Source organism: Excalfactoria chinensis, chromosome 4 (genome assembly GCF_039878825.1).
Source record: "Excalfactoria chinensis isolate bCotChi1 chromosome 4, bCotChi1.hap2, whole genome shotgun sequence".
Lineage (NCBI taxonomy): Eukaryota > Metazoa > Chordata > Aves > Galliformes > Phasianidae > Excalfactoria > Excalfactoria chinensis.
In genome coordinates this window covers 5,160,923-5,182,934 of record NC_092828.1, presented here as the reverse complement: position 1 = coordinate 5,182,934, position 22,012 = coordinate 5,160,923, and the positions used below count along the sequence as shown (strand labels likewise).

Genomic DNA, 22,012 nt, shown 5'->3' with positions numbered 1-22,012 from the left:
TGGGTGATGGAAGTGCTGTTGTGTGAGAAGGTGAGCTAAAGTGATGTGGGAACTGGGCTCATTTCTTTGGGCCTCACAGCGCTTTGGTGAGTGAGGAAAGCGGGAGTGAGGCCTGCTGAGCTCTGTGAGGTTTGTGGTGGTGTGAGGCTGTGAGCCTTGTGTTGTCTGCGTGAAGTAGAGCAGAGCTTAACGAAATAAGCACAGAATCTGTTGGATCTATCAAATAGCACTGCATGCATTTGTGACTTGAAATGCCACCAAGGAAACGTGGAGAATCCGTCCCCAATTGAGACATCTGAGCTATGCTGCTTGTGTGGACTCCGTGTGTTCTCAGTTTATTCTCCTCAAGCTCAGTGGTGGATGCATTAGGTTGGATATATTTTTGGACTGGATTCTCTCCCTGCTGATGAGCACGATTGCCTACCCAGTGCATGTCATGTTCAGAGATGTGTAAGGAGAACATCTACAAGTGGAGTACAGGGTAAGCCAGGAAGAGCGCTTTCCATTCTTAGTTATGAGTCTCTCTGCCTCCTCTGCCATTAATGAATTCTACTAAACTCCACAGTGAGAGAGAGAAGTTAGATTCAGCTTGTAGGGAAGAGTTTGGAATTGAGAGGCTGAGGCATTAGAACTGGGTATTGATCTGCTGTGTTTATTGGTCATGTGGTGGAAGGCTGAGCTGTGCAGCACAGCGGTGCCTTTCCCAGCGTGGCACGGAGCTGCTGGGCTTGTTGTGGTCAGCGCTGTGCCCCGCGGTCTGGCTGTGTGACAGCAGTGTGGGGCAGGAGCACGTGTCAGGTGGCGGGAGGTGTGCAGTGCTGGTGGGCAGCAGAGGAGGAGCAGCCAAATGGCCGCGCTCCATCAGGGCAGCTGTGTGTGTTGCTGCTGGGATCAGGGCGGTGCTGGAGGAGGACGCCTGTGTGCCTTCTGCTGAGCAGCCACGCAGCACTGCTTGCTTACGGTGAGCTCGGTCCTGCAAGTGACAACAGATGTGAGATGCGGTTGGTTTTGATCATCCATCTAGTGCATGTAGATCATTTGTTCTCTTGGGTGAGGAAGAGCTGAGAGTTGACTGAAAGTTTCAAAATTCCCCTCCAGTCACAACCTATGATTCAACTGGAGGGTGCAAAAGTGGAATACTTGCATTTAAACATTCACTGCACTGGCTGTATTCTCGGGGTTAGTTAAAGATTTCAGACATGAAGTTGTGCCAGAACCTTTTGCCTTCCCTGACATGTAGCCTGACTGCTTTCAGCATAGCAGCCTCCGAATATGTGTAATTAAGGAGGTGGGCTATAGCTGAATCTGCTGTTATGAGTGTTGGCATTTGGCTTTGTGGAAAACATTCTTATGCATGTTTCTCCTGTTATGTCACAGTGCTTTTGGTTCTGGTACTTCCAAAGCTGAAACACAGATTTCAGGATGGTAGAGGTAATGCAGTCTGGTAGAATAATATTTCTGTGTTATCAACTGCCGTCTGACAGTGCAGAACATGATAAATATTGTGAAAGCTGATCTGGAGTAGAAGAAAATTAGGCATAGGATTTTGAGAGCGGTCCTTTTGACATCCCTGTATCCAGGACACGCAATGGCTGAATGAAGACAATCAGCAGAGAGCCCATTCCCCTGGAGGAGCGGGCTGTGCTCTGTGTTGTGAGGCTCCAGGAAGCTCTGCAGGATGTCGGGGTGCGACTGAGACACAGGAGATTTAGATTGGATATTAGGAGGAAGTTTTTCACCCAGAGGGTGGTGACGCACTGGAACAGGTTGCCGAAGGAGGCTGTGGATGCCCCATCCCTGGAGGCATTCAAGGCCAGGCTGGATGTGGCTCTGGGCAGCCTGGTCAGCTGGTTGGCAACCCTGCATGTAGCAGGTGGGCTGAAACTTGATGATCATTGTGGTACTTTTCATCCCACGCCCTTCTACGTTTCTGCCATTCTATGACTTACTTTGGTGGTGCATAATGGTGATGGCGATTACAGTGAGGAGCAGGAGGCAGGTGCCAGCCACTCGAACCCAGAGGAAAACATCACAGGAGGAGTTCAGGTTGTTCTCATTGCTTGTTCCTGCAGGAAGAAAGGAAATTTTTGTTATTTTATTATTTTATTTTATTATTTTATTTTATTATTTTATTTTATATTATTTTATTTTATATTATTTTATTTTATATTATTTTATTTTATTTTATTTTATTTTATTTTATTTTATTTTATTTTATTTTATTTTTATTTTTACTTTTTTTAAGGTTGGAAAAGACCTAAAGGATCAACATGTCCAACCGTTCACCTATTAGAAATAGCTCCCACTAAGCCATGTCCCTCAACACAACATCCAGTCATTCCCTGAACACCCCCAGGGTTGGTGACTCCACCACCTCCCTGGGCAGTCCTTTCCAGTGCCTCACCACTCTTTCTGAGAAGTAATACTTCCTAATGTCCAGCCTGAACCCCCCTGCTGTAGCTTGCAACCATTCCCTCTGGTCCTATCACTAATGACACGAGAGAAGAGGCCTCACTACAAACTCTTTTTTCAATATGTTATAGAAAGCAATAAGGTCTCCCCTGAGCCCTCTCTTCTCCAGGCTGAACATGCCCAGCTCCATCAGGAGAGAGAGAGGAAATGGGAAAGGCCCAGTTGCAGACATCTGCCTGCATCCAGAAATGCCTGTAGTCAGCAGAGACTTTAATTTGGGCTCTTCTGCTCAAAGCAGCACTGCTGGCAGAGCCGCTGCCTCCCCACAGCTGGGTTACCTGCATCCAGACCATGTTGTGAGCTGTTCCTCTTGGTGACCAGGCTGCTCTGTGTGGTGGCAGTGGGTGTGATGTGTCCTGCTGTTGTTGTGAGTGGATGGAAAAATGGATGAATACAGTGAGATACAACAGAACAGCCTTCTCCCCCTCCTGCCGGCCATAGATGAACATAATGGCCAGCATTGGGGGAACCCGTATTGCCTACTTGGTCCTGTGATGCGGTGAGACTCTGATATGAGGTCTGCTTCCATTGCTGAGCTGCTCAGCCATGAAATCTGAGGGCTGTGGGCTCAGAGTTTCTTCCCAGCACCCTCAGGATTTCTGAGCTCTTTAGGTGGTTTCACGCCCTCATTTGCTGCTCTGAGAAAGATTAAGGCTTTCTCTTGTCCTCACGTCCCAAAATGCCTGCAGTCAGCACAGCCTTTAATTCACGCTGTTGCAAGCAATTCAGCACTACTGGCAGAGTGTCTGCCTCCCTGCAGATTGTTACCTGGATCCGGGCTGTGCCAGAAGATGTCTTTCTTGGTGGCCGCGGATATGGCGGGTGCTGCTGTTGTTGTGACTGGAAAGAAGAAATAAGTGAACTCAGCAAGGTACTACTGAAGGCTTCCTCTTATCCATAACAGGACATGGCCAGCAGAGGGAAAACTACTGCAGGGTCTTCTTTGATTGCTGCCCAGCCCTGGAAACTGAGGATGCAGGCATCTAATTTCTTATCAGTGGAGGAGCAGTGCCTGTGTGATGAGACGGCTTGGGAAAGAAGCAGGGCCATGGGGAGTGTGGGCGATGGGCTGGGTTGAGAAGGCACGGGCAGGGGAGCTGGGTGTAAGCGAGGTGGGTGAAGCTGTTGCTGACCTGGGAAGAAGGCGGGTTGTCCAGAGCTGAAGTGCAGCACCTGGTTGACGTTGGTGACGCAGAAATAGATCCCCTGTTCCTGTGCTGAGAATGACTTCACCACCAGCCAAGGGGAGCTATCTCTCCATGATACCTCGAAGCGCTGAGATATTCTCTTATACTCATGAAACATTATGTTTTGTGGTGAATTACTGTAGACAATGAAGTGAAGGTTCCCATCCTTGTCCAGGCGGACCCAAGTGGCTCCCCATGTGATTCTGGATGTCCGGCACTCCAGCTCCAGCCGCTGTCCCTGCTGGGGGTGCTTCACATTCCTGTTGAAACTGACCACCACTGCATCCCTCTGTCCCTGGGCGCCAGTGCAGCCTGTGGGCAGAAGTCGGCCATGTCCCCTCAGGTGCTGCTCAGGAAGAGCTCCTGGGGCCTTTGGGCAGGGCTCTTCCCTGCTGGTTTAGTGCGTGGCAGGCAGGCAGGTGGGCTGTGTGGGTGAATGCAGAGGGAGGGATCGACGTCCAGCACGCTTGTGTGCTGAGCTGGAGTCCCTGGGGACTGAGCATTGGGAGTGCCAGGCTTTCAAGTTGGATGCTGGCCTTGAGAGCAGCCCTTCAGCTGCCTTGTGTGGGCTGCTGCCCATTATCAGCTTCTTTGCCAGGTGGTTCCCCATTAACAACTGCCCCTTGCCCCCTGTCTCCCCTTCCCCATCCCCTCCATCAACACCATTCTGAACAGGCTCTGTTCCTGCTGCGTATCGCGCTGCAGTCCCACCGCTCTCGCTTCCCTGTGCAGTCCCTGTGCAGCCCTGAATTCCATCCTTTGGGTTTGCCCCTTCTTTCCCTGTGTTTGCTGTTGCCCATTGTCTTGGACGTGGTGCATGGGGAATGCCTTCCCGCACTGTCCTCCTTCCTCCCACACAGGTGCCCCGTCAGCCCGCTTCCATACTCACAGAGCCCCAGGCTGAGCAGGAGGAGCAGTGCAGGAGAGCCGGCCATCGTCCTCGGGGCGGTGCAGCGCAGCGCGGCTGATCTTTCTCACTGAGCTTTGGAGGCAGCGTAACTTATAGGAGAGGATGTGATGTCATCAGGACCCTCTTCTGTGAAGAGCCAGGGTTCATCCTCTGTGGTGGAACAGCGTGAGAAAAGCTTTCTGAAGACCTTCAGTTGTGACCCAAATCTTGGGTTGGTTTATTGTCATAGCATTGTTTTAATTGGTGCCTCAGGGATTTTGCTTTAGTTTCTTCAGTTTACATTCACACTGACAGTGGTCCATCTTGAAATCAAATCAGTCAACATCAAATCAAATCACCATCAAATCTGCTGTCTCTCTTCCATTTCTGGCACTCCCATCATGTCCACATTTGCCAGTAACAAGGATAAGTCCTGTTCCATTGTCATAGGCTGCATGTTGTGTTTGATGCAGAAGTTGTTATGTTTTCTTCTGTTTTCAGATTGATCCATGTGCACTTCTCATCTCTGGGTCCATGCGTTGCTGACATGTAGCCGAGTGCTTCAGCTCAGCTGTTCTCTTTACTATTTCTGTACAGAAGCCACTGTGTGCAGGGCAGGAGTTCTGTGATGTGGCAGCCATCTCTGCAGCCCCATGTACCAGACTCACGCAAACTTACTCTTTTCTTAATTTAAATTCTCGTGTTTTTGTTCTACAACCACAGGGACTTCCGCCCTGCCAAAAAACACCCTGCTGTTCCTCAGCACTGAGGGCCCTTGCTGCTGCCTCCAGGTGACCACTCACACGTTGGTAAGTGCTGGGCTTCCTGCAGCTTTGCACATGCAGTAGCGGCAGTTTCCCTGTGCTGGTGTTATTTGTGTTTTCTGTTGTTATTTCCTGGCTCTGCTGTTATTTGTGATGTGTTGCTGTATTCCTGTTTTGCAAATGTGTCCCCTGTTCCTGGATGCCAGAAACCAGGAAATGCTGTGTGGTGCAAGTGCTGTTTTGTGAGAAAATGGTCCAAAATTGGCTATTGCTGGGCTCATTTGATTGGGCCTCAAAGCATTTTGGTGAGTAAAGAAGGCCGCTGTGGAGCCTTCTGGAATGGGGTAACGAAGGTCAGCCAAGGTTAAACTGTGATGTTTCAGATGCATTTATACAAGGTCATGCTGAGTCCTCACCTGCTGAGCAGCAACCATCAGCAGCACTGATGGTGCTACTGAGAGTTGGGAAGGAGAGATGAGCTCTGAGGTTTGGAAGTTCTTCCTGCCTTTAAAAACAGAGGCATCACTGTTTAATGTACGCAGGGGCTATGTTGAATTAGGTCTGTATTTAGTTTATTCATGTTAAACATTGGATCAATGAGATATGGCTGTGGAGAATGTAGACAAAATCCTGGAGGGAAGGGAGGGTCTGTGAGGATTTGGAACAGGGCTCAGGAGGGTGTGAGATTGAGATGAGTGATCTTGGTGCTTGCTGTGGGGATTTCAGTTGGAAAAGTGGGAGGGATTTCCCACCATGGATCCCTGGTCTGATAGAGAAATATACTTGAATATAGCTGGAGTCAATTTCCATTATTTGAAACATTCTTTTATTTGAGAACTGTGAACAAAACCTAAGAAAAAAAACTGAGAGCATTAAGAATTAGAAGCTTATAAGAGGGAATATCTTGGGAATGAGAGGTAAGCTGGGGTATGAGAACTGAGTTTTGGCTGAGATTGATGTGTAGGTAGAGAGGGGTCATCCAAATGGTCACGCTCCATCAGGGCAGCTGTGTGTGTTGCAGGTGGGATCAGGGCGGTGCTGGAGGAGGACGCCTGTGTGCCTTCTGCTGAGCAGCCACGCAGCACTGCTTGCTTACGGTGAGCTCGGTCCTGCAAGGGATGGGCTTGTGGTGAGCGCGTGTGACGCGTGGCTGTGCTGATTTCAGCTCTGCTGATGCTTCCTGCTGTTGGTGTGGGAAGATCTGACCACTTTAGCAGTGAGGAACTAAAAATATCAATGAAGATTTCTGAATTTACAATTTCTTCTTCAGCATCAGTGCTGCTTGCTGCAGAAATTAATGCAGCTAATGCATCTTCACTGGTAATGTTGATCAGGGTGAAAAGGCTGAAATAAATGGCTGAGTAATCATTTGGATTTTGGCAGTTTCAGTCCCAGTATGATGACATCGGGATGGAAGCGTCAACACAGTTTGTCATTTCTTGTATGATTACAATTTCCCTGTGTAATTCTACTAATGCCTGTCTATACCTTCTTATCTGCAAGTGTAAAATATGATGAAGGTTTCTGAATCTAAAGCTAATGATGCGGGAAATCTGGAAGTGTTTTAGGTGTGATCCTTCAGCATTCCCTGTGTCCTGCCAATGGCTGCGTGAGGGCAATCAGCAGGGAGCCCATTCCCTGCAGGAGCGGGCTGTGCTCTGTGGTGTGAGGCTCCAGGAAGCTCTGCAGGGTGTCAGGGTGTGACTTACTTGGGCAGTGCGCGATGTTGATGGTGATGGCAGTGAGGAGCAGGAGGAGGCAGGTGCCAGCCAGGTTAACCCATATGACTGTATCATGGCAGAACTGTGGTGTGTTCTCATGGCTTGATCCTGCAGGAAGAAAGGAGAGAGAGGAAAGGGCCAGTTGCAGACATCTGCCTGCATCCTGAATTGCCTGTAGTCAGCAGAGACTTTAATTTGGGCTCTTCTGCTCATAGCAGCACTGCTGGCAGAGCCCCTGCCTCCCCACAGCTGGGTTACCTGCATCCAGACCATGTTGTGAGGTGTTCCTCTTGGTGACTGGGCTGCTCTGGGTGGTGGCAGTGGGTGCGATGTGTCCTGCTGTTGTTGTGAGTGGATGGAAAAATGGATGAATACGGTGAGAGACAACAAAACAGCCTTCTCCCCTCCTGCCAGCCGTAGATGAACATAATGGCCAGCATTGGGGGGAACCCGTATTGCCTACTTCGTCCTGTGATGCTGTGACACTCTGATGTGAGGTCTGCTTCCATTGCTGAGCTGCTCAGCCATGAAATCTGAGGGCTGTGGGCTCAGAGTTTCTTCCCAGCACCCTCAGAAATTCTGAGCTCTTTAGGTGGTTTCATGCCCTCATTTGGTGCTCTGAGAAAGGTTAAGGCTTTCTCTTGTTCTCACATCCCAAAATGCCTGCAGTCAGCACAGCCTTTAATTCATGCGGTTGCAAGCAATTCAGCACTGCTGGCAGAGTGTCTGCCTCCCTGCAGATTGTTACCTGGATCCGGGCTGTGCCAGAAGATGTCTTTCTTGGTGGCCACGGGTACGATGGGAGATGCTGTTGTTGTGACTGGAAAGAAGAAATAAGTGAACTCAGCAAGGTACTACTGAAGGCTTCCTCTTATCCATGACAGGACATGGCCAGCAGAAGGAAAACTACTGCAGGGTCTGCTTTGATTGCTGCCCAGCCCTGGAAACAGAGGATACAGGCATCTAATTTCTTATCAGTGGAGGAGCAGTGCCTGTGTGATGAGACGGCTTGGGAAAGAAGCAGGGCCATGGGGAGTGTGGGCGATGGGCCGGGTTGAGAAGGCACGGGCAGGGGAGCTGGGTGTAAGCGAGGTGGGTGAAGCTGTTGCTGACCTGGGAAGAAGGCGGGTTGTCCAGAGCTGAAGTGCAGCACTTGGTTGACGTTGGTAACGCAGAAATAGATCCCCTGGTCCTGTGCTGAGAATGACTTCACCACCAGCTGAGGGGAGCTATCTCTCCATGATACCTCGAAGCGCTGAGATATTCTCTTATACTCATGAAAGATTGTGTTTTGTGGTGAATTACTGTAGACAATGAAGTGAAGGTTCCCATCCTTGTCCAGGCGGACCCAAGAGGCTCCCCATGTGATTCTGGATGTCCGGCACTCCAGCTCCAGCCGCTGTCCCTGCTGGGGGTGCTTCACATTCCTGTTGAAACTGACCACCACTGCATCCCTCTGTCCCTGGGCACCGGTGCAGCCTGTGGGCAGAAGTTGACCATGTCCCCTCAGGTGCTGCTCAGGAAGAGCTCCTGAGGCCTTTGGGCAGGGCTCTTCCCTGCCTGTGTGTTGCGTGGTAGTGAGGTAGGTGGGATGTGAGGGTGAATGTGGAGGAAGGAATTAGCGTCCAGCATGCTTGTGTGCTGTGCTGGAGTCCCTGCGAAGTGAGCATTGGGAGCGCCAGGCTCTCAAGATGGATGCTGGCCTTGAGAGCAGCCCTTCAGCTGCCTTGTGTGGGCTGCTGCCCCTTATCAGCTTCTTTGCCAGGTGATTCCCCACCAGCAACTGCCCCATCCTCCCTCTCTCCCCTTCCCCATCCCCTCCAGCAACACCATTCAGAACAGGCTCTGTTCCTGCTGCGTATCGCTCTGCAGTCCCACCGCTCCCACTTCTCTGCGCAGTCCCTGAGCAGCCCTGAATTCCATCCTTTGGGTTTGCCCCTTCTTTCCCTGTGTTTGCTGTTGCCCATTGTCTTGGACGTGGTGCATGGGGAATGCCTTCCCCCACTGTCCTCCTTCCTCCCACACAGGTGCCCCGTCAGCCCGCTTCCATACTCACAGAGCCCCAGGCTGAGCAGGAGGAGCAGTGCAGGAGAGCCGGCCATCATCCTCGGGGCGGTGCAGCGCAGCGCGGCTGATCTTTCTCACTGAGCTTTGGAGGCAGCGTAACTTATAGGAGAGGATGTGATGTCATCAGGACCCTCTTCTGTGAAAAGACAGGGTTCATCCTTTGTGGTGAAACAGTGAGAAATTATTTCTGCAGCTGTTTGTCTGTGATCCAGAACTTGGGCACATTTATCCTGATAGCTTTGCTTTAAATGTTGCCTCAGGGATTTGGCTGCAGTGTCTTCAGTTTACATTCACACTGACAGTGGTACTTCTGGATATCAGGTGCATCACCACAGGCTGCTGTTTCCCACTCACTTCACATCCAGATCTGCAGAAATTAGGACAGGACTGTGGCCACGGGCATGGGCAAGTTGTTGTATTTCCTAGATGATAATGCTTTGCATTGTACTTTATTTTATTCAATTTACAGGTTAAAGAAGACCTGGGAATGTTTTACAGCATGTGTCCATCTGCTCCTTATCTCTGAGTGCATGCACTGCTGACATGTAGCTGCATTCTGCAGCTCAGCTGTTCTCTGCATTTCTTCTTCGCTGTTTCTGCAGGAGCCACTGTGTGCAAGGCAGGAGCTCTGTGCTGTGATACACATCAAGGCAGCCCCGTGTCCCAGTGGTATGGTGAGTTTATATGTTTATTAATATCCCTTTGGTTTTCTTCTTCAACCACGAGGACTTCCGCCCTCTCTAAAGAAGAGAACAACCATCCCATTTTAGCTGCTGTAACACTCCGAGGCCTGCCCACTGTCTGTAAGTGACCTCCTGTACACTGCTAATACTTTTGTCTTCCTGCAGCTTTGCACATACAGTTACAGCAGTTCCCGTATGTTGGTCATATTTGCCTCTTCTCTTGGTATTTCCTGGCTTTCCTTCTCTATTTGGTAATGTGTGAGTTGTTGTTCTATTACCTTTTAAAGAAAGTCCTCAGGATGTTAAAAAGGCAGGCACTTCTGACTGATGGAAGATCTGTTGTGTGAGAAAAGGAGCTGAAACTGTCTGGGAACTGGGCTTATCTCATTGGGCCTCCAAGCATTGTGGTGAGTGTGGAAAGCTGGATTGAGGCCTGCTAAGTCCTGTGAAACAGAAGGTTTTATGAGGCTGTAAGACATGCAGTGTGCGCATGAGGTTGATGAGATGTGTTGCAAAAAGGTGGTTAGAGAGGGTTAATCTTTTAAAGAACATGACAAGAGCCTTTGTCTTGAATTCCCATCAAGCACGTTAGAACCGTGGACTCCGAGGCCTGCATCTCTTTCTCAGCCAGGAGTGTGGGTTATGCTGCTTGTGTAGGCTCTTTGTGTTGTCAGTTTAGTCTCCTCACCCAAAGCAGAATCCGTGCTGCCTTTGCGGTGGGGTCAGGTGCTGAAGTGATGGACTTGCCTTGTGGATGGCTGACGTTGTCCCATGTTTTGTGAGGTGCTGACGCGATCTGCTTCTGCCTTACACCGGGACTGTGACCAAAGCAGGAAAATTCCTGATTTCTGTGGATCAGAATGATGGGACTGGAAGGGGAGCTGTAGACAAATGAGGGTGCTTGAATGTTTCTGGGGCCTGAATTCTCACCCTGCCCTGGAGCACGGTTGCCTACCATCAGCCTCTCATGTTGTGAGATATGTTGGGATATCTTCTACAGTTGGAGGGCAGGATAAGCCAGACAGGGCTATTGCCTGTCTCAGTTTGGTCATTTTTCCTTCCTCTTCTCTCTTTGTGACAGTGTCACTCCACTATGGGTGGTTCCCTGCTCCCTAATAGGTACCCAGAAGTTCACCACCTAAACATGGAGTTGCCCTTCCTCTTGGTCCTCAAGGCTCATGGATGGATCTGGTTTGCACACAAGGCCACCCCCTGCTGTGAAGTCCTCAGGCCCTGGGCCCTGAGTCACAGATCAGAAGACAGCTTTTCATATTCAGCTTGTTATCTTCTGAGCTGCTTTGTGAGTCATCGCTACAACAAAGATACCCCCATGCCCTGCATCTTCTGATGTTGCACATTATGCCATGCTGGATGATGACGACTCTGCTGTGTCATATGGTGTGTTTTTGGGGGAATCGCTCCTTTCTGCTGCCTTTAAGAATCTGTTAATGAATATATGTCTTTATGGAGAAGTGGAAGCTTATTGTCAGTGGAGAGAGAGCAGTATGGTGCTGTCATGCATGCCTTCCCAGCAGGGACACGCTCCATGGGCCAGAGAGTGACCCGAGCTGGCTTAGCTCTGCTGAAGACATTTGTGTGTGAACAGGTGAAGCCACTGTGCTGCTGAGCCTGCACCTCTTGTCTCCTATGGAAGACATCAACTGGGGCAAAGATTGCACTTTGCTGGGTTCTGTGTTCATATATCTTTGCAAAAAGTAGTCTATTGTTTCTATTGTAATAGAATAATACATATGTTACAGTTAAACAATATGTTTATTGTAATACATTAGAACTACGATCCCAGTTGTAAATATTCTATTATGAAAAGCTTCAGACTGAAGGAGGACCTCCAGGAACAGCTCTAATTTAAAACCTTCAGCTATGGAGGCAATTTAGAGCATCAGCATGGATGAATTTTCTCTATGCCTGCTGAGGAGATTTCAGTTGCCAGTACAGAAATGAGTCCGACACTCATTTCTTCCAACATCATTTGGTGTGGTTTTAATTGTGGAATTTTGCTTTGTTCAATACTAGTGGAATAGCACGTTGTGTTATGAGTCTCTCTGCCTCCTATGCCATTAATGAATTATACCAAATTCCACAGTGAGAGACAGAAGTTAGATTCATCTTGTAGGGAAGAGTTTGGAATTGAGAGGCTGAGGCATCAGAACTGGGTATTGATCTGCTGTGTTTATTGGTCATGTGGTGGAAGGCTGAGCTGTGCAGAACTGCGGTGCCTTTCCCAGCGTGGCACGGAGCTGCTGGGCTTGTTGTGGTCAGCGCTGTGCCCCGCGGTCTGGCTGTGTGACAGCAGTGTGGGGCAGGAGCACATGTCAGGCGGCGGGAGGTGTGCAGTGCTGGTGGGCAGCAGAGGAGGAGCAGCCAAATGGCCGCGCTCCATCAGGGCAGCTGTGTGTGTTGCTGCTGGGATCAGGGCGGTGCTGGAGGAGGACGCCTGTGTGCCTTCTGCTGAGCAGCCACGCAGCACTGCTTGCTTACGGTGAGCTCGGTCCTGCAAGTGACAACGGTGGGTGAGATGTGGTTGGTTTTGATCATCCATCTACTTTGTGCATGTAGATCATTTGATCTCTTGGGTGAGGAAGAGCTGAGAGTTGACTGAAAGTTTCAGAATTTCCCTTCCAGTCACAACCTTTGATTCAAATGGAGGGTGGAAAAGTGGAATACTGGCATTTAAACATTCACTGCACTGGCTGTATTCTCGGGGTTAGTTAAAGATTTCAGACATGAAGTTGTGCCAGAACCTTTTGCCTTCCCTGACATGTAGCCTGACTGCTTTCAGCATAGCAGCCTCCGAATATGTGTAATTAAGGAGATGGGCTATAGCTGAATCTGCTGTTGTGAGTGTTGGCATTTGGCTTTGCGGAACACATTCTTATGCATGTTTCTCCTGTTATGTCACAGTGCTTTTGGTTCTGGTACTTCCATAGTTGAGATACAGATTTCAGGATGGTAGAGGTAATGCAGTCTGGTAGAATAATATTTCTGTGTTATCAACTACCGTCTGACAGTGCAGAACATGATAAATATTCTGAAAGCTGATCTAGAGTAGAAGAAAATTAGGCATAGGATTTTGAGAGTGTTTTTTTTTGACATCCCTGTATCCTGGACACGCAGTGGCTGCATGAGGACAATCAGCAGAGAGCCCATTCCCCTGGAGGAGCAGGCTGTGCTCTGTGGTGTGAGGCTCAAGGAAGCTCTGAAGGGTGTCAGATTCGACTGAGACACATGAGATTTAGACTGGATCTTAGGAGGAAGTTTTTCACCCAGAGGGTGGTGACGCACTGTACAGGTTGCCCAAGGAGGCTGTGGATGCCCCATCCCTGCAGGCATTCAAGGCCAGGCTGGATGTGGCTCTGGGCAGCCTGGTCTGCTGGTTGGTGACCCTGCACGTAGCAGGGGGTTGAAACTGTATGATCATTGTGGTCCTTTTCAGCCCTCGCCATTCTATGACTCTGATTCTGTGACTTACTATGGCAGTCCGTGATGGTGATGGTGATGGCAGAGAGGAGCAGGAGGCAGGTGCCAGCCACTCGAACCCAGAGGAAAACTTCACAGGTAGAATTCAGCTTGTTCTCATTGTTTGTTCCTGCAGGAAGAAAGGAGAGAGATGAAAGAGGAAAGGCCCAGTTGCAGAATCTCCCTGCATCCTGAAATGCCTGTAGTCAGCAGCAACTTTAATTTGGCCTCATAAGACCAAAGCAGCAGTACTGGCAGAGCCCCTGCCTCCCTGCATCTGGATTACCTGCATCCGGGCCCTGTCTGGAGATGTCCATTGTGGTGACCAGGCTGCTCTGAGTGGTGACAATGGGTGTGATGTGTTCTGCTGCTGTTGTGAGTGGATGGAAAAATGGACAAATATAGTGAGATACAACAAACCAGCCTTCTCCCCCTCTTGCCAGACCATAGATGAGCCTGTGGCCAGCTTAGGGATGTTCTGTAGTGCTTCCTCACTTTGTCCTGTATTGCCATGACACTCTGATGCGAGGTCTGCTTGCATTGTTGATCTGCCCAGTCCAGAAAACTGGGGGCTGTGGGCTCAGAATTTCTTCCCAGCACTCGTAGAAATTCTGAGCTCTATAGGTGGTTACATGCCCTGATTGGCAGCTCTCTGAGAAAAATCAGAATTTTCTCCTTTCCTCACATTCTGAAATACCTTCAGTCAGCACAGCCTTTAATTCATACTGTTCCAGGCAAAGCAGCACTGATGGCAGAGCCCCTGCCTCCCCACAGCTGGGTTACCTGCATCCGGGCCTCCCTGTTGTGTGCTGTTCTTCTTGGTGACTTGGCTGCTCTGGGTGGTGGCTGTGGTTGTGGTGGGTGCTGCTGTTGTTTCAACTGGAAAATCATAGAATCATAGAATTACCCAGTTTGGAAAAGACCTTGAAGATCATCAAGTCCAACCGCAGCCCAGCAAGTACCCTAACTCTAACAACCCTCCACTAAATCATATCCCAGAGCACCACATCCAAACGGCTCTTAAACACATCCAGGGATGGCAATTCAACCACCTCCCCAGGGAGCCTATTTCAGTACTTAGAGGACTGAAAGAAATAAGTGCATACAGAGAGGTGTGACAGAAGAGCTTCCTCCTATCCTTGCCAGTATGCAGACAGCAGAAGAACTTTTATTGGGTCTGCTTGGAACAGTGATGCTTTCCCATGCTGCACAGCCCTGGAACCAAGGGATTTGGTCTCCTAATTTCTTATCTGTCCCCTCAGTTTGTGTGAGCTCTTTGTTATCTCTGTTATTAAAACATGTCCTCAGTGTCAAGGGGGTTTTTGAGTTTGTTTTTGAGGTGTTTTCAGCATATGATGGCTGTTGGGACTTAATGGGCCAGATGCAGTTTGTGAGGAGGCATTATTTCCTCTGTGGCCTTTGTAACTCTCATCACTCAGAGGTTGCTGATGGGATGGGGAGGTGCTGCTGGGCTGTGAGACCACCTCACACCTCACAGGGCCAGGTAAGGTGAGGAAGGAGGTGGTGACTGTGGCCTTTGTAACTCTCATCCCTCAGAGGTGCTGCTGGGCTGTGCGACCACCTCTGTGTTTGGGCAGGGCTGGTACCATGAGCGGAGCCTGTATGAGGAGGAGCAGTGCCTGTGTGATGAGACGGCTTGGGAAAGAAGCAGTGCCATGGGGAGTGTGGGCGATGGGCCGGGTTGAGAAGGCACGGGCAGGGGAGCTGGGTGTAAGCGAGGTGGGTGAAGCTGTTGCTGACCTGGGAAGAAGGCGGGTTGTCCAGAGCTGAAGTGCAGCACCTGGTTGATGAAGTTGACGCAGAAATATGTTCCCTGGTCCTGTGCCGAGAAGGACTTCACCACCAGCCGAGGGAATTTTCTTCTCCAGATAGCCTCAAAATTTGTAGATGTTTTCTCACCCTCTTGCACTGTGTTGGAATAATATTGGGTACTGGAGACAATGAAGTGAAGTTTCTGATTCTTGTCCAGTCGGATCCAGAAGATGGGATTGTTTCTCTCGTAATGCAGGCAGTCCAGCAACAGCCGCTGTCCCTGCTGGGGATGCTTCATATTCCTATCAAGGAACCTGGCCTCCATTGTGTTCCTTTGTTGCTGCACAGTGGTGCAGCCTGTGGGCAGAAGTCGGCCATGTCCCCTCAGGTGCTGCTCAGGAAGAGCTCCCGGGGCCTTTGGGCAGGGCTCTACCCTGCTGTTGCAGTGCATAGCAGGAGGTGGGCTGTGAGGGTGAATGCGGAGGGATGGTTTCCAGCAACACCATTCTGAACAGGCTCTGTTCCTGCTGCGTATCGCACTGCAGTCCCACCACTCCCGCTTCCCTGCGCAGTCCCTGAGCAGCCCTGAATTCCATCCTTTGGGTTTGCCCCTTCTTTCCCTGTGTTTGCTGTTGCCCATTGTCTTGGACGTGGTGCATGGGGAATGCCTTCCCCCACTGTCCTCCTTCCTCCCACACATGTGCCCCGTCAGCCCGCTTCCATACTCACAGAGCCCCAGGCTGAGCAGGAGGAGCAGTGCAGGAGAGCCGGCCATCGTCCTCGGGGCGGTGCAGCGCAGCGCGGCTGATCTTTCTCACTGAGCTTTGGAGGCAGCGTAACTTATAGGAGAGGATGTGATGTCATCAGGACCCTCTTCTGTGTGCAGTCCGTGTTCAGACTCTGTGGTAGAACAGTGATAAATCATCTCTGCAGCTCTTCATCTGTGAACCAAATCTTGGGCTCGTTTATCATGATAGCGTTTCCTTTAGTGGTTCCTCAGAGATTTTGCTGCAGTGTCTTCAGCTGAGATTCACACTGACAAAGCTTATGCTTGAAATCAAATCAGCCACCATAATCTGCAGTCTCTCCGCCATTTGGGACACTCCCATCCTGTCCACATTTGCCAACAAGAAGGATAAGTCCCATGCCATTGAAGTGGGTTGCATGTTGTGTTTGATGCAGGAGATTTTAGTGTGTTTTCATCTATTTTCGGACTGATCCATGTGCACTTCTCATCTCTGGGTCCGTGCATTGCTGACATGTAGCCGAGTGCTCCAGCTCAGCTGTTCTCTTTACGGTTTCTGTGCAGAAGCCGCTGTGTGCAGGGCAGGAGGTCTGTGATGTGGCAGCCATCTCTGCAGCCCCATGTACCAGACTCACGCACAGTAACTCTTTTCTTAATTTAAATTCTAGTGTTTTTGTTCTACAACCACAGGGACTTCCGCCCTGCCAAAAAACACCCTGCTATGCCTCAGCACTGAGGGCCCTTGCTGCTGCCTCCAGGTGACCACTCACACATTGGTAAGTGCTGGGCTTCCTGCAGCTTTGCACATGCAGTAGCGACAGTTTCCCTGTGCTGGTGTTATTTGTGTCTTCTGTTGTTATTTCCTGGCTCTGCTGTTATTTGTGATGTGTTGCTGTATTCCTGTTTTGCAAATGTGCCCCCTGTTCCTGGATTCCAAAAACCAGGTAATGCTGTGTAGTGCAAGTGCTGTTTTGTGAGAAAATGGGCCAAAATTGGCTATTGCTGGGCTCATTTGATTGGGCCTCAAAGCATTTTGGTGAGTAAAGAAGGCCACTGTGAAGCCTTCTGGAATGGGGTAACTAAGGTCAGCCAAGGTTAAACTGTGATGTTTCAGATGCATTTATACAAGGTCATGCTGAGTCCTCACCTGCTGAGCAGCGACCATCAGCAGCACTGATGGTGCTACTGAGAGAGTTGGTTTAAGACTGATGAGCTCACAGGTTTGGAAGTTCTTCCTGCCTTTAAAAACAGAGGCATCACTGTTTAGTATATGTAGAGGCTGTGCTGAAATTGGTCTGTATTTAGTTTATTCATGTTAAACAATATTCAATGAGATGGCTGTGGAGATTTAGACAAAATCCTGGAGGTAAGGGGTAGCCTGAGAGGATTTGGAACAGGGCTCAGGTGGATGTGAGATTGAGATGAGTGATCTTGGTGCTTGCTGTGGGGATTTCAGTTGGAAAAGTGGGAGGGATTTCCCACCATGGATCCCTGGAGAGAAAGAGAAATATATTTGAATATAGCTGGAGTCGATTTCTTTTATTTGGAACATTATTTTATTTGAGAATTGTGAAGAAAACCTATGAATATGCTGAGAGCATTAAGAATTTGAAACATTTAACTGGGAAGACCTTGGGAATGAGAGGTAGGCTGGGGTATGAGAGCTGAGTTTTGGGTGTGATTGATGTGTAGGTCGAGAAGGATCATCCAAATGGCCGCGCTCCATCAGGGCAGCTGTGTGTGTTGCTGCTGGGATCAGGGCGGTGCTGGAGGAGGACGCCTGTGTGCCTTCTGCTGAGCAGCCACGCAGCACTGCTTGCTTACGGTGAGCTTGGTCCTGCAAGGGATGAGCTTGTGGTGAGCACGTGTGACGCGTGGCTGTGCTGATTTCAGCCCTGCTGATGCTTTCTGCTGTTGGTGTGGGAAGATCTGACCACTTTAGCAGTGAGGAACTAAAAATATCAATGAAGATTTCTGAATTTACAATTTCGCCTTCAGCATTAGTGCTGCTTGCTGCAGAAATTAATGCAGCTAATGCATCTTCACTGGTAATGTTGATCAGAGTGAAAAGGCTGAATTAAATGGCTGAGTAATGTTTTAGATTTTGGCCGTTTCATCCCGAATATGATGACATCAGGATGGCAGAGTCTACACTTTTCGTAATTTCTTGTGTTTACATTTACATTTTCTCTATATGTTTCTACTAATGCCTGTCTATACCTTCTTATCTGCAAGTGTAAAATGTGATGAAGGTTTCAGAACCACAATCTAATGATGAGGGAAATCTGGAAAAGTGTTTTAGGTGTGATCCTTCAGCATTCCCTGTGTCCTGCCAATGGCTGCGTGAGGGCAATCAGCAGGGAGCCCATTCCCTGCAGGAGCGGGCTGTGCTCTGTGGTGTGAGGCTCCAGGAAGCTCTGCAGGGTGTCAGAGTGTGACTTACTTGGGCAGTGCGTGATGTTGATGGTGATGGCAGTGAGGAGCAGGAGGAGGCAGGTGCCAGCCAGGTTAACCCATATGACTGTATCATGGCAGAACTGTGGTGTGTTCTCATGGCTTGATCCTGCAGGAAGAAAGGAGAGAGGAGAAAGGGGAAAGGGCCAGTTGCAGACATCTGCCTGCATCCAGAAATGCCTGTAGTCAGCAGAGACTTTAATTTGGGCTCTTCTGCTCAAAGCAGCACTGCTGGCAGAGCCCCTGCCTCCCCACAGCTGGGTTACCTGCATCCAGACCATGTTGTGAGCTGTTCCTCTTGGTGACTGGGCTGCTCTGGGTGGTGGTAGTGGGTGTGATGTGTCCTGCTGTTGTTGTGAGTGGATGGAAAAATGGATGAATGCGGTGAGAGACAACAAAACATTCTTCTCCCCCTCCTGCCGGGCCATAGATGAACATAATGGCCAGCACTGGGGGTCTCCGTAGGGCCCACTTTTTCCTGTGATGCTGTGACACTCTGATGTGAGGTCTGCTTCCATTGCTGAGCTGCTCAGCCATGAAATCTGAGGGCTGTGGGCTCAGAGTTTCTTCCCAGCACCCTCAGAAATTCTGAGCTCTTTAGGTGGTTTCACGCCCTCATTTGCTGCTCTGAGAAAGATTAAAACTTTCTCTTGTCCTCACGTCCCAAAATGCCTGCAGTCAGCACAGCCTTTAATTCACGCTGTTGCAAGCAATTCAGCACTGCTGGCAGAGTGTCTGCCTCCCTGCAGATTGTTACCTGGATCCGGGCTGTGCCAGAAGATGTCTTTCTTGGTGACCTGACTGCACTGAGTGGTGGCAGCGGGTATGGTGGGTGCTGCTGTTGTTGTGACTGGAAAGAAGAAATAAGCAAACTCAGCAAGGTACAGCTGAAGAGCTTCCTCCTATCCCTCAGAGGTGCCGCTGAGCTGTGTGACCACCTCTGTGTTTGGGCAGGGCAGGTACCATGAGTGGAGCTGCTGGGCAGGGAGCCTGTATATAGAGGAGCAGTGCCTGTGTGATGAGATGGCTTGGGAAAGAAGCAGGGCCATGGGGAGTGTGGGCGATGGGCCGGGTTGAGAAGGCACGGGCAGGGGAGCTGGGTGTAAGCGAGGTGGGTGAAGCTGTTGCTGACCTGGGAAGAAGGCGGGTTGTCCAGAGCTGAAGTGCAGCACCTGGTTGATGAAGTTGACGCAGAAATATGTTCCCTGGTCCTGTGCCGAGAAGGACTTCACCACCAGCCGAGGGGAGTTTCTTCTCCAGATAGCCTCAAAATTTGTAGATGTTTTCTCAACCTCTTGTACTGTGTTTGAATAAGATTGGGTACTGGAGACAATGAAGTGAAGTTTCTGACTCTTGTCCAGGTGGATCCAGAAGATGGGTCTGTTTCTCTCGTAATGCAGGCACTCCAGCTCCACACGCTGTCCCTGCTGGGGGTGCTTCATATTCCTATCAAAGAACCTGGCCTCCATCGTGTTCGTGTGTCCCTGGGCAATGGTGCAGCCTGTGGGCAGATGTCAGCCATGTCCCCTCAGGTGCTGCTCAGGAAGAGCTCCCAGGGCCTTTGGGCAGGGCTCTACCCTGCTGGTTTAGTGCATGGCAGGCAGGCAGGTGGGCTGTGAGGGTGAATGCAGATGGAGGGATCAGCATCCATCATGCTTGTGTGCTGTGCTGGAGTCCCTGGGGACTGAGCGTTGAGAGCGCCATGCTCTCGAGATGGATGCTGGCCTTGAGAGCAGCCCTTCAGCTGCCTTGCGTGGGCAGCTGCCATTTCCCAGCTTCTCTGACAGATGATTTTCCACCAACAACTGCCCCGTTCCCCCTCTCTCCCCTTCCCCATCCCCTCCAGCAACACCATTCTGAACAGGCTCTGTTCCTGCTACGTATTGTGCTGCAGTCCCACCACTCCCGCCTCCCTGCGCAGTCCCTGAGCGGCCCTGAATTCCATCCTTTGGGTTTGCCCCTTCTTTCCCTGTGTTTGCTGTTGCCCATTGTCTTGGACGTGGTGCATGGGGAATGCCTTCCCCCACTGTCCCCCTTCCTCCCACACAGGTGCCCCGTCAGCCCGCTTCCATACTCACAGAGCCCCAGGCTGAGCAGGAGGAGCAGTGCAGGAGAGCCGGCCATCGTCCTCGGGGCGGTGCAGCGCAGCGCGGCTGATCTTTCTCACTGAGCTTTGGAGGCAGCGTAACTTATAGGAGAGGATGTGATGTCATCAGGACCCTCTTCTGTGTGCAGTCCGTGTTCAGCCCCTGTGGTGAAACAGTGAGAAATTATTTCTGCAGCTCTTCATCTGTGATCCAGAACTTGGGCTTGCATATTGTGTTAGCTTTGTTAATGTTGTCTCAGGGACTTTGCTGCAGTGTCTTCAGCTGAGATTCACACTGACAGTGATCTATCTTGAAGTCTGATCTGTCGCTACCTGCTGCTGTCTCCCAGATATTTTGGGTATTCACATCATGATCTGATCTACAGAAAACCATGCCATGTCCCCTTCAGTAGCCATGGAGTGCAAATTGTATTTCATGTTGGAGATTTTATTTGATTTCATTCCATGTAGAGGCTGGTCCATTTTTCATCTCTGAGTCCACACGTTGTGGCCACGTAGCTGAGTTCTGTATCTTAGTTGTTCTCTGCAGCTGTACTTGTTATTTTCTGTGCTGATGGTGCTGTGTTGAAGGCAGGAGGGCTGTGGTGTGACATCCATCAATAAAGCCTTATGCTCCAGGGCCATGCAGAGTTTTTTTTTTGCATTTATTTTTTTACATCTTGTGACTTTCTTCTCCTACCGCAAGGACTTCCACCCTGCCAAATATCCCCTTTGTGCTTCATCATTCAAGGTCCTTGCTGCTGCCTCCAGGTGACCGCTCTCACGCTGGTGGTGGTTTGGACTTCCTGCAGCTTTGTACATGACTGTTTCAGTAGCTGTTTGTTTCCTCTTTTGGTATTTCCTGGGGTTATCCTGTATGTTTGGTTATTTTGACTTGTATTTCACTTCTGAGGTGTTTTTCAGTGACTCTGTTTGTGTGCAACATTTTGGCTTGCCTGGGCTGCACTGAGTGATGAGGAGCAGTGTTAGGCACGAGCACAGGTGTCTGCAGTTGTCACTGCTGAAATGCTCCTCCCAGCACCTCGCATTGCCCACGTCCACTGTTTGGTCTCCAGAAACATCCAACAAACATCAGTGAATATCAGTGGGTGCCATTTGTTCTGCATGGAGGATTTCAGTGCTCATTTCCATGTCAGACGCTGTTTTGTCAGACTGCCCCTCTGCTGCCGTCTGTCACGTGGCAACCCAACGTGGTGGAAAACTGGTGGGAAGTTCTGCTTCTACTGCCATACCCCCACCTTCTGCCTCTGACATCATGAGCCAACTGGATAAAACAGGAGGTGTTACTTTCAGAGCAGTCCTTTCAAAATAGGCTGCATTGTTAACACGTGGGTAAGAAATCAATTTGATTTTCAAGGCACACCCTGTGTGTAGCACAGCCGTTGGGCTATGAGTGATGGCTGCACAGCTGAAGCAGAGCTGCCGCCATGATGGTGGGGATCAGCTGTGGGAGGGCTGGGCCGGGGAGTATGTGGGCTGCGGGTTGTGCATGCCTGTATGGCTGCTGTGCCAGCGTGCCTGTTGTTCTGGGAGCCAGAAAAGCGGCACTGCTGAGTGATGGAAGTGCTGTTGTGTGAGAAGGTGAGCTAAAGTGATGTGGGAACTGGGCTCATTTCTTTGGGCCTCACAGCGCTTTGGTGAGTGAGGAAAGCGGGAGTGAGGCCTGCTGAGCT

At 50.0% G+C, this 22,012-nt stretch overlaps 4 protein-coding genes across 4 annotated transcripts; all 4 read right to left on the bottom strand.

The window, feature by feature from the left end:
- Positions 1–956: 956 nt before the first annotated feature.
- On the bottom strand, positions 957–4,594 carry LOC140251055 (T-cell surface glycoprotein CD8 alpha chain-like). Its single transcript, XM_072334291.1, has 5 exons — positions 4,549–4,594; positions 3,606–3,971; positions 2,751–2,831; positions 1,950–2,066; positions 957–973 (listed from the first exon to the last, which is right to left on the bottom strand). Exons 1-5 carry the CDS (start codon positions 4,592–4,594, stop codon positions 957–959), a joined length of 627 nt encoding a protein of 208 aa, XP_072190392.1.
- A 39-nt stretch (positions 4,595–4,633) lies between these two features.
- On the bottom strand, positions 4,634–9,135 carry LOC140251054 (T-cell surface glycoprotein CD8 alpha chain-like). Its single transcript, XM_072334290.1, has 5 exons — positions 9,090–9,135; positions 8,147–8,512; positions 7,782–7,853; positions 7,022–7,141; positions 4,634–4,719 (listed from the first exon to the last, which is right to left on the bottom strand). Exons 1-5 carry the CDS (start codon positions 9,133–9,135, stop codon positions 4,634–4,636), a joined length of 690 nt encoding a protein of 229 aa, XP_072190391.1.
- Positions 9,136–9,450: 315 nt separating this feature from the next.
- LOC140251053 (uncharacterized) lies at positions 9,451–15,808 on the bottom strand. The gene is made up of 6 exons (XM_072334289.1): positions 15,763–15,808; positions 15,022–15,390; positions 14,044–14,139; positions 13,547–13,627; positions 13,274–13,390; positions 9,451–9,467 (listed from the first exon to the last, which is right to left on the bottom strand). The coding sequence occupies exons 1-6, from the start codon at positions 15,806–15,808 to the stop codon at positions 9,451–9,453; spliced, it is 726 nt and encodes a 241-aa protein (XP_072190390.1).
- Positions 15,809–18,090: 2,282 nt separating this feature from the next.
- On the bottom strand, positions 18,091–20,356 carry LOC140251052 (uncharacterized). Its single transcript, XM_072334288.1, has 5 exons — positions 20,311–20,356; positions 19,365–19,733; positions 18,990–19,082; positions 18,499–18,579; positions 18,091–18,341 (listed from the first exon to the last, which is right to left on the bottom strand). Exons 1-5 carry the CDS (start codon positions 20,354–20,356, stop codon positions 18,091–18,093), a joined length of 840 nt encoding a protein of 279 aa, XP_072190389.1.
- Positions 20,357–22,012: the final 1,656 nt, after the last annotated feature.

Coding starts and splice junctions, on each gene's coding strand:
- LOC140251055 (XM_072334291.1), bottom strand. CDS start 4,594: ATGGCCGGCTCTCCTGCACTGCTCCTCCTGCTCAGCCTGGGGCTCT. Junction 2,832..3,605: donor ACAACCCGCCTTCTTCCCAG/GTCAGCAACAGC, acceptor TCACAACAACAG/CAGGACACATCACACCCACT. Junction 2,067..2,750: donor ACAACATGGTCTGGATGCAG/GTAACCCAGCTG, acceptor TTCTTCCTGCAG/GAACAAGCAATGAGAACAAC.
- LOC140251054 (XM_072334290.1), bottom strand. CDS start 9,135: ATGGCCGGCTCTCCTGCACTGCTCCTCCTGCTCAGCCTGGGGCTCT. Junction 7,854..8,146: donor ACAACCCGCCTTCTTCCCAG/GTCAGCAACAGC, acceptor TCTTCTTTCCAG/TCACAACAACAGCATCTCCC. Junction 7,142..7,781: donor CTGGCACAGCCCGGATCCAG/GTAACAATCTGC, acceptor TTCTTCCTGCAG/GATCAAGCCATGAGAACACA.
- LOC140251053 (XM_072334289.1), bottom strand. CDS start 15,808: ATGGCCGGCTCTCCTGCACTGCTCCTCCTGCTCAGCCTGGGGCTCT. Junction 14,140..15,021: donor ACAACCCGCCTTCTTCCCAG/GTCAGCAACAGC, acceptor ATGATTTTCCAG/TTGAAACAACAGCAGCACCC. Junction 13,391..13,546: donor CAGACAGGGCCCGGATGCAG/GTAATCCAGATG, acceptor TTCTTCCTGCAG/GAACAAACAATGAGAACAAG.
- LOC140251052 (XM_072334288.1), bottom strand. CDS start 20,356: ATGGCCGGCTCTCCTGCACTGCTCCTCCTGCTCAGCCTGGGGCTCT. Junction 19,083..19,364: donor ACAACCCGCCTTCTTCCCAG/GTCAGCAACAGC, acceptor TCTTCTTTCCAG/TCACAACAACAGCAGCACCC. Junction 18,342..18,498: donor ACAACATGGTCTGGATGCAG/GTAACCCAGCTG, acceptor TTCTTCCTGCAG/GATCAAGCCATGAGAACACA.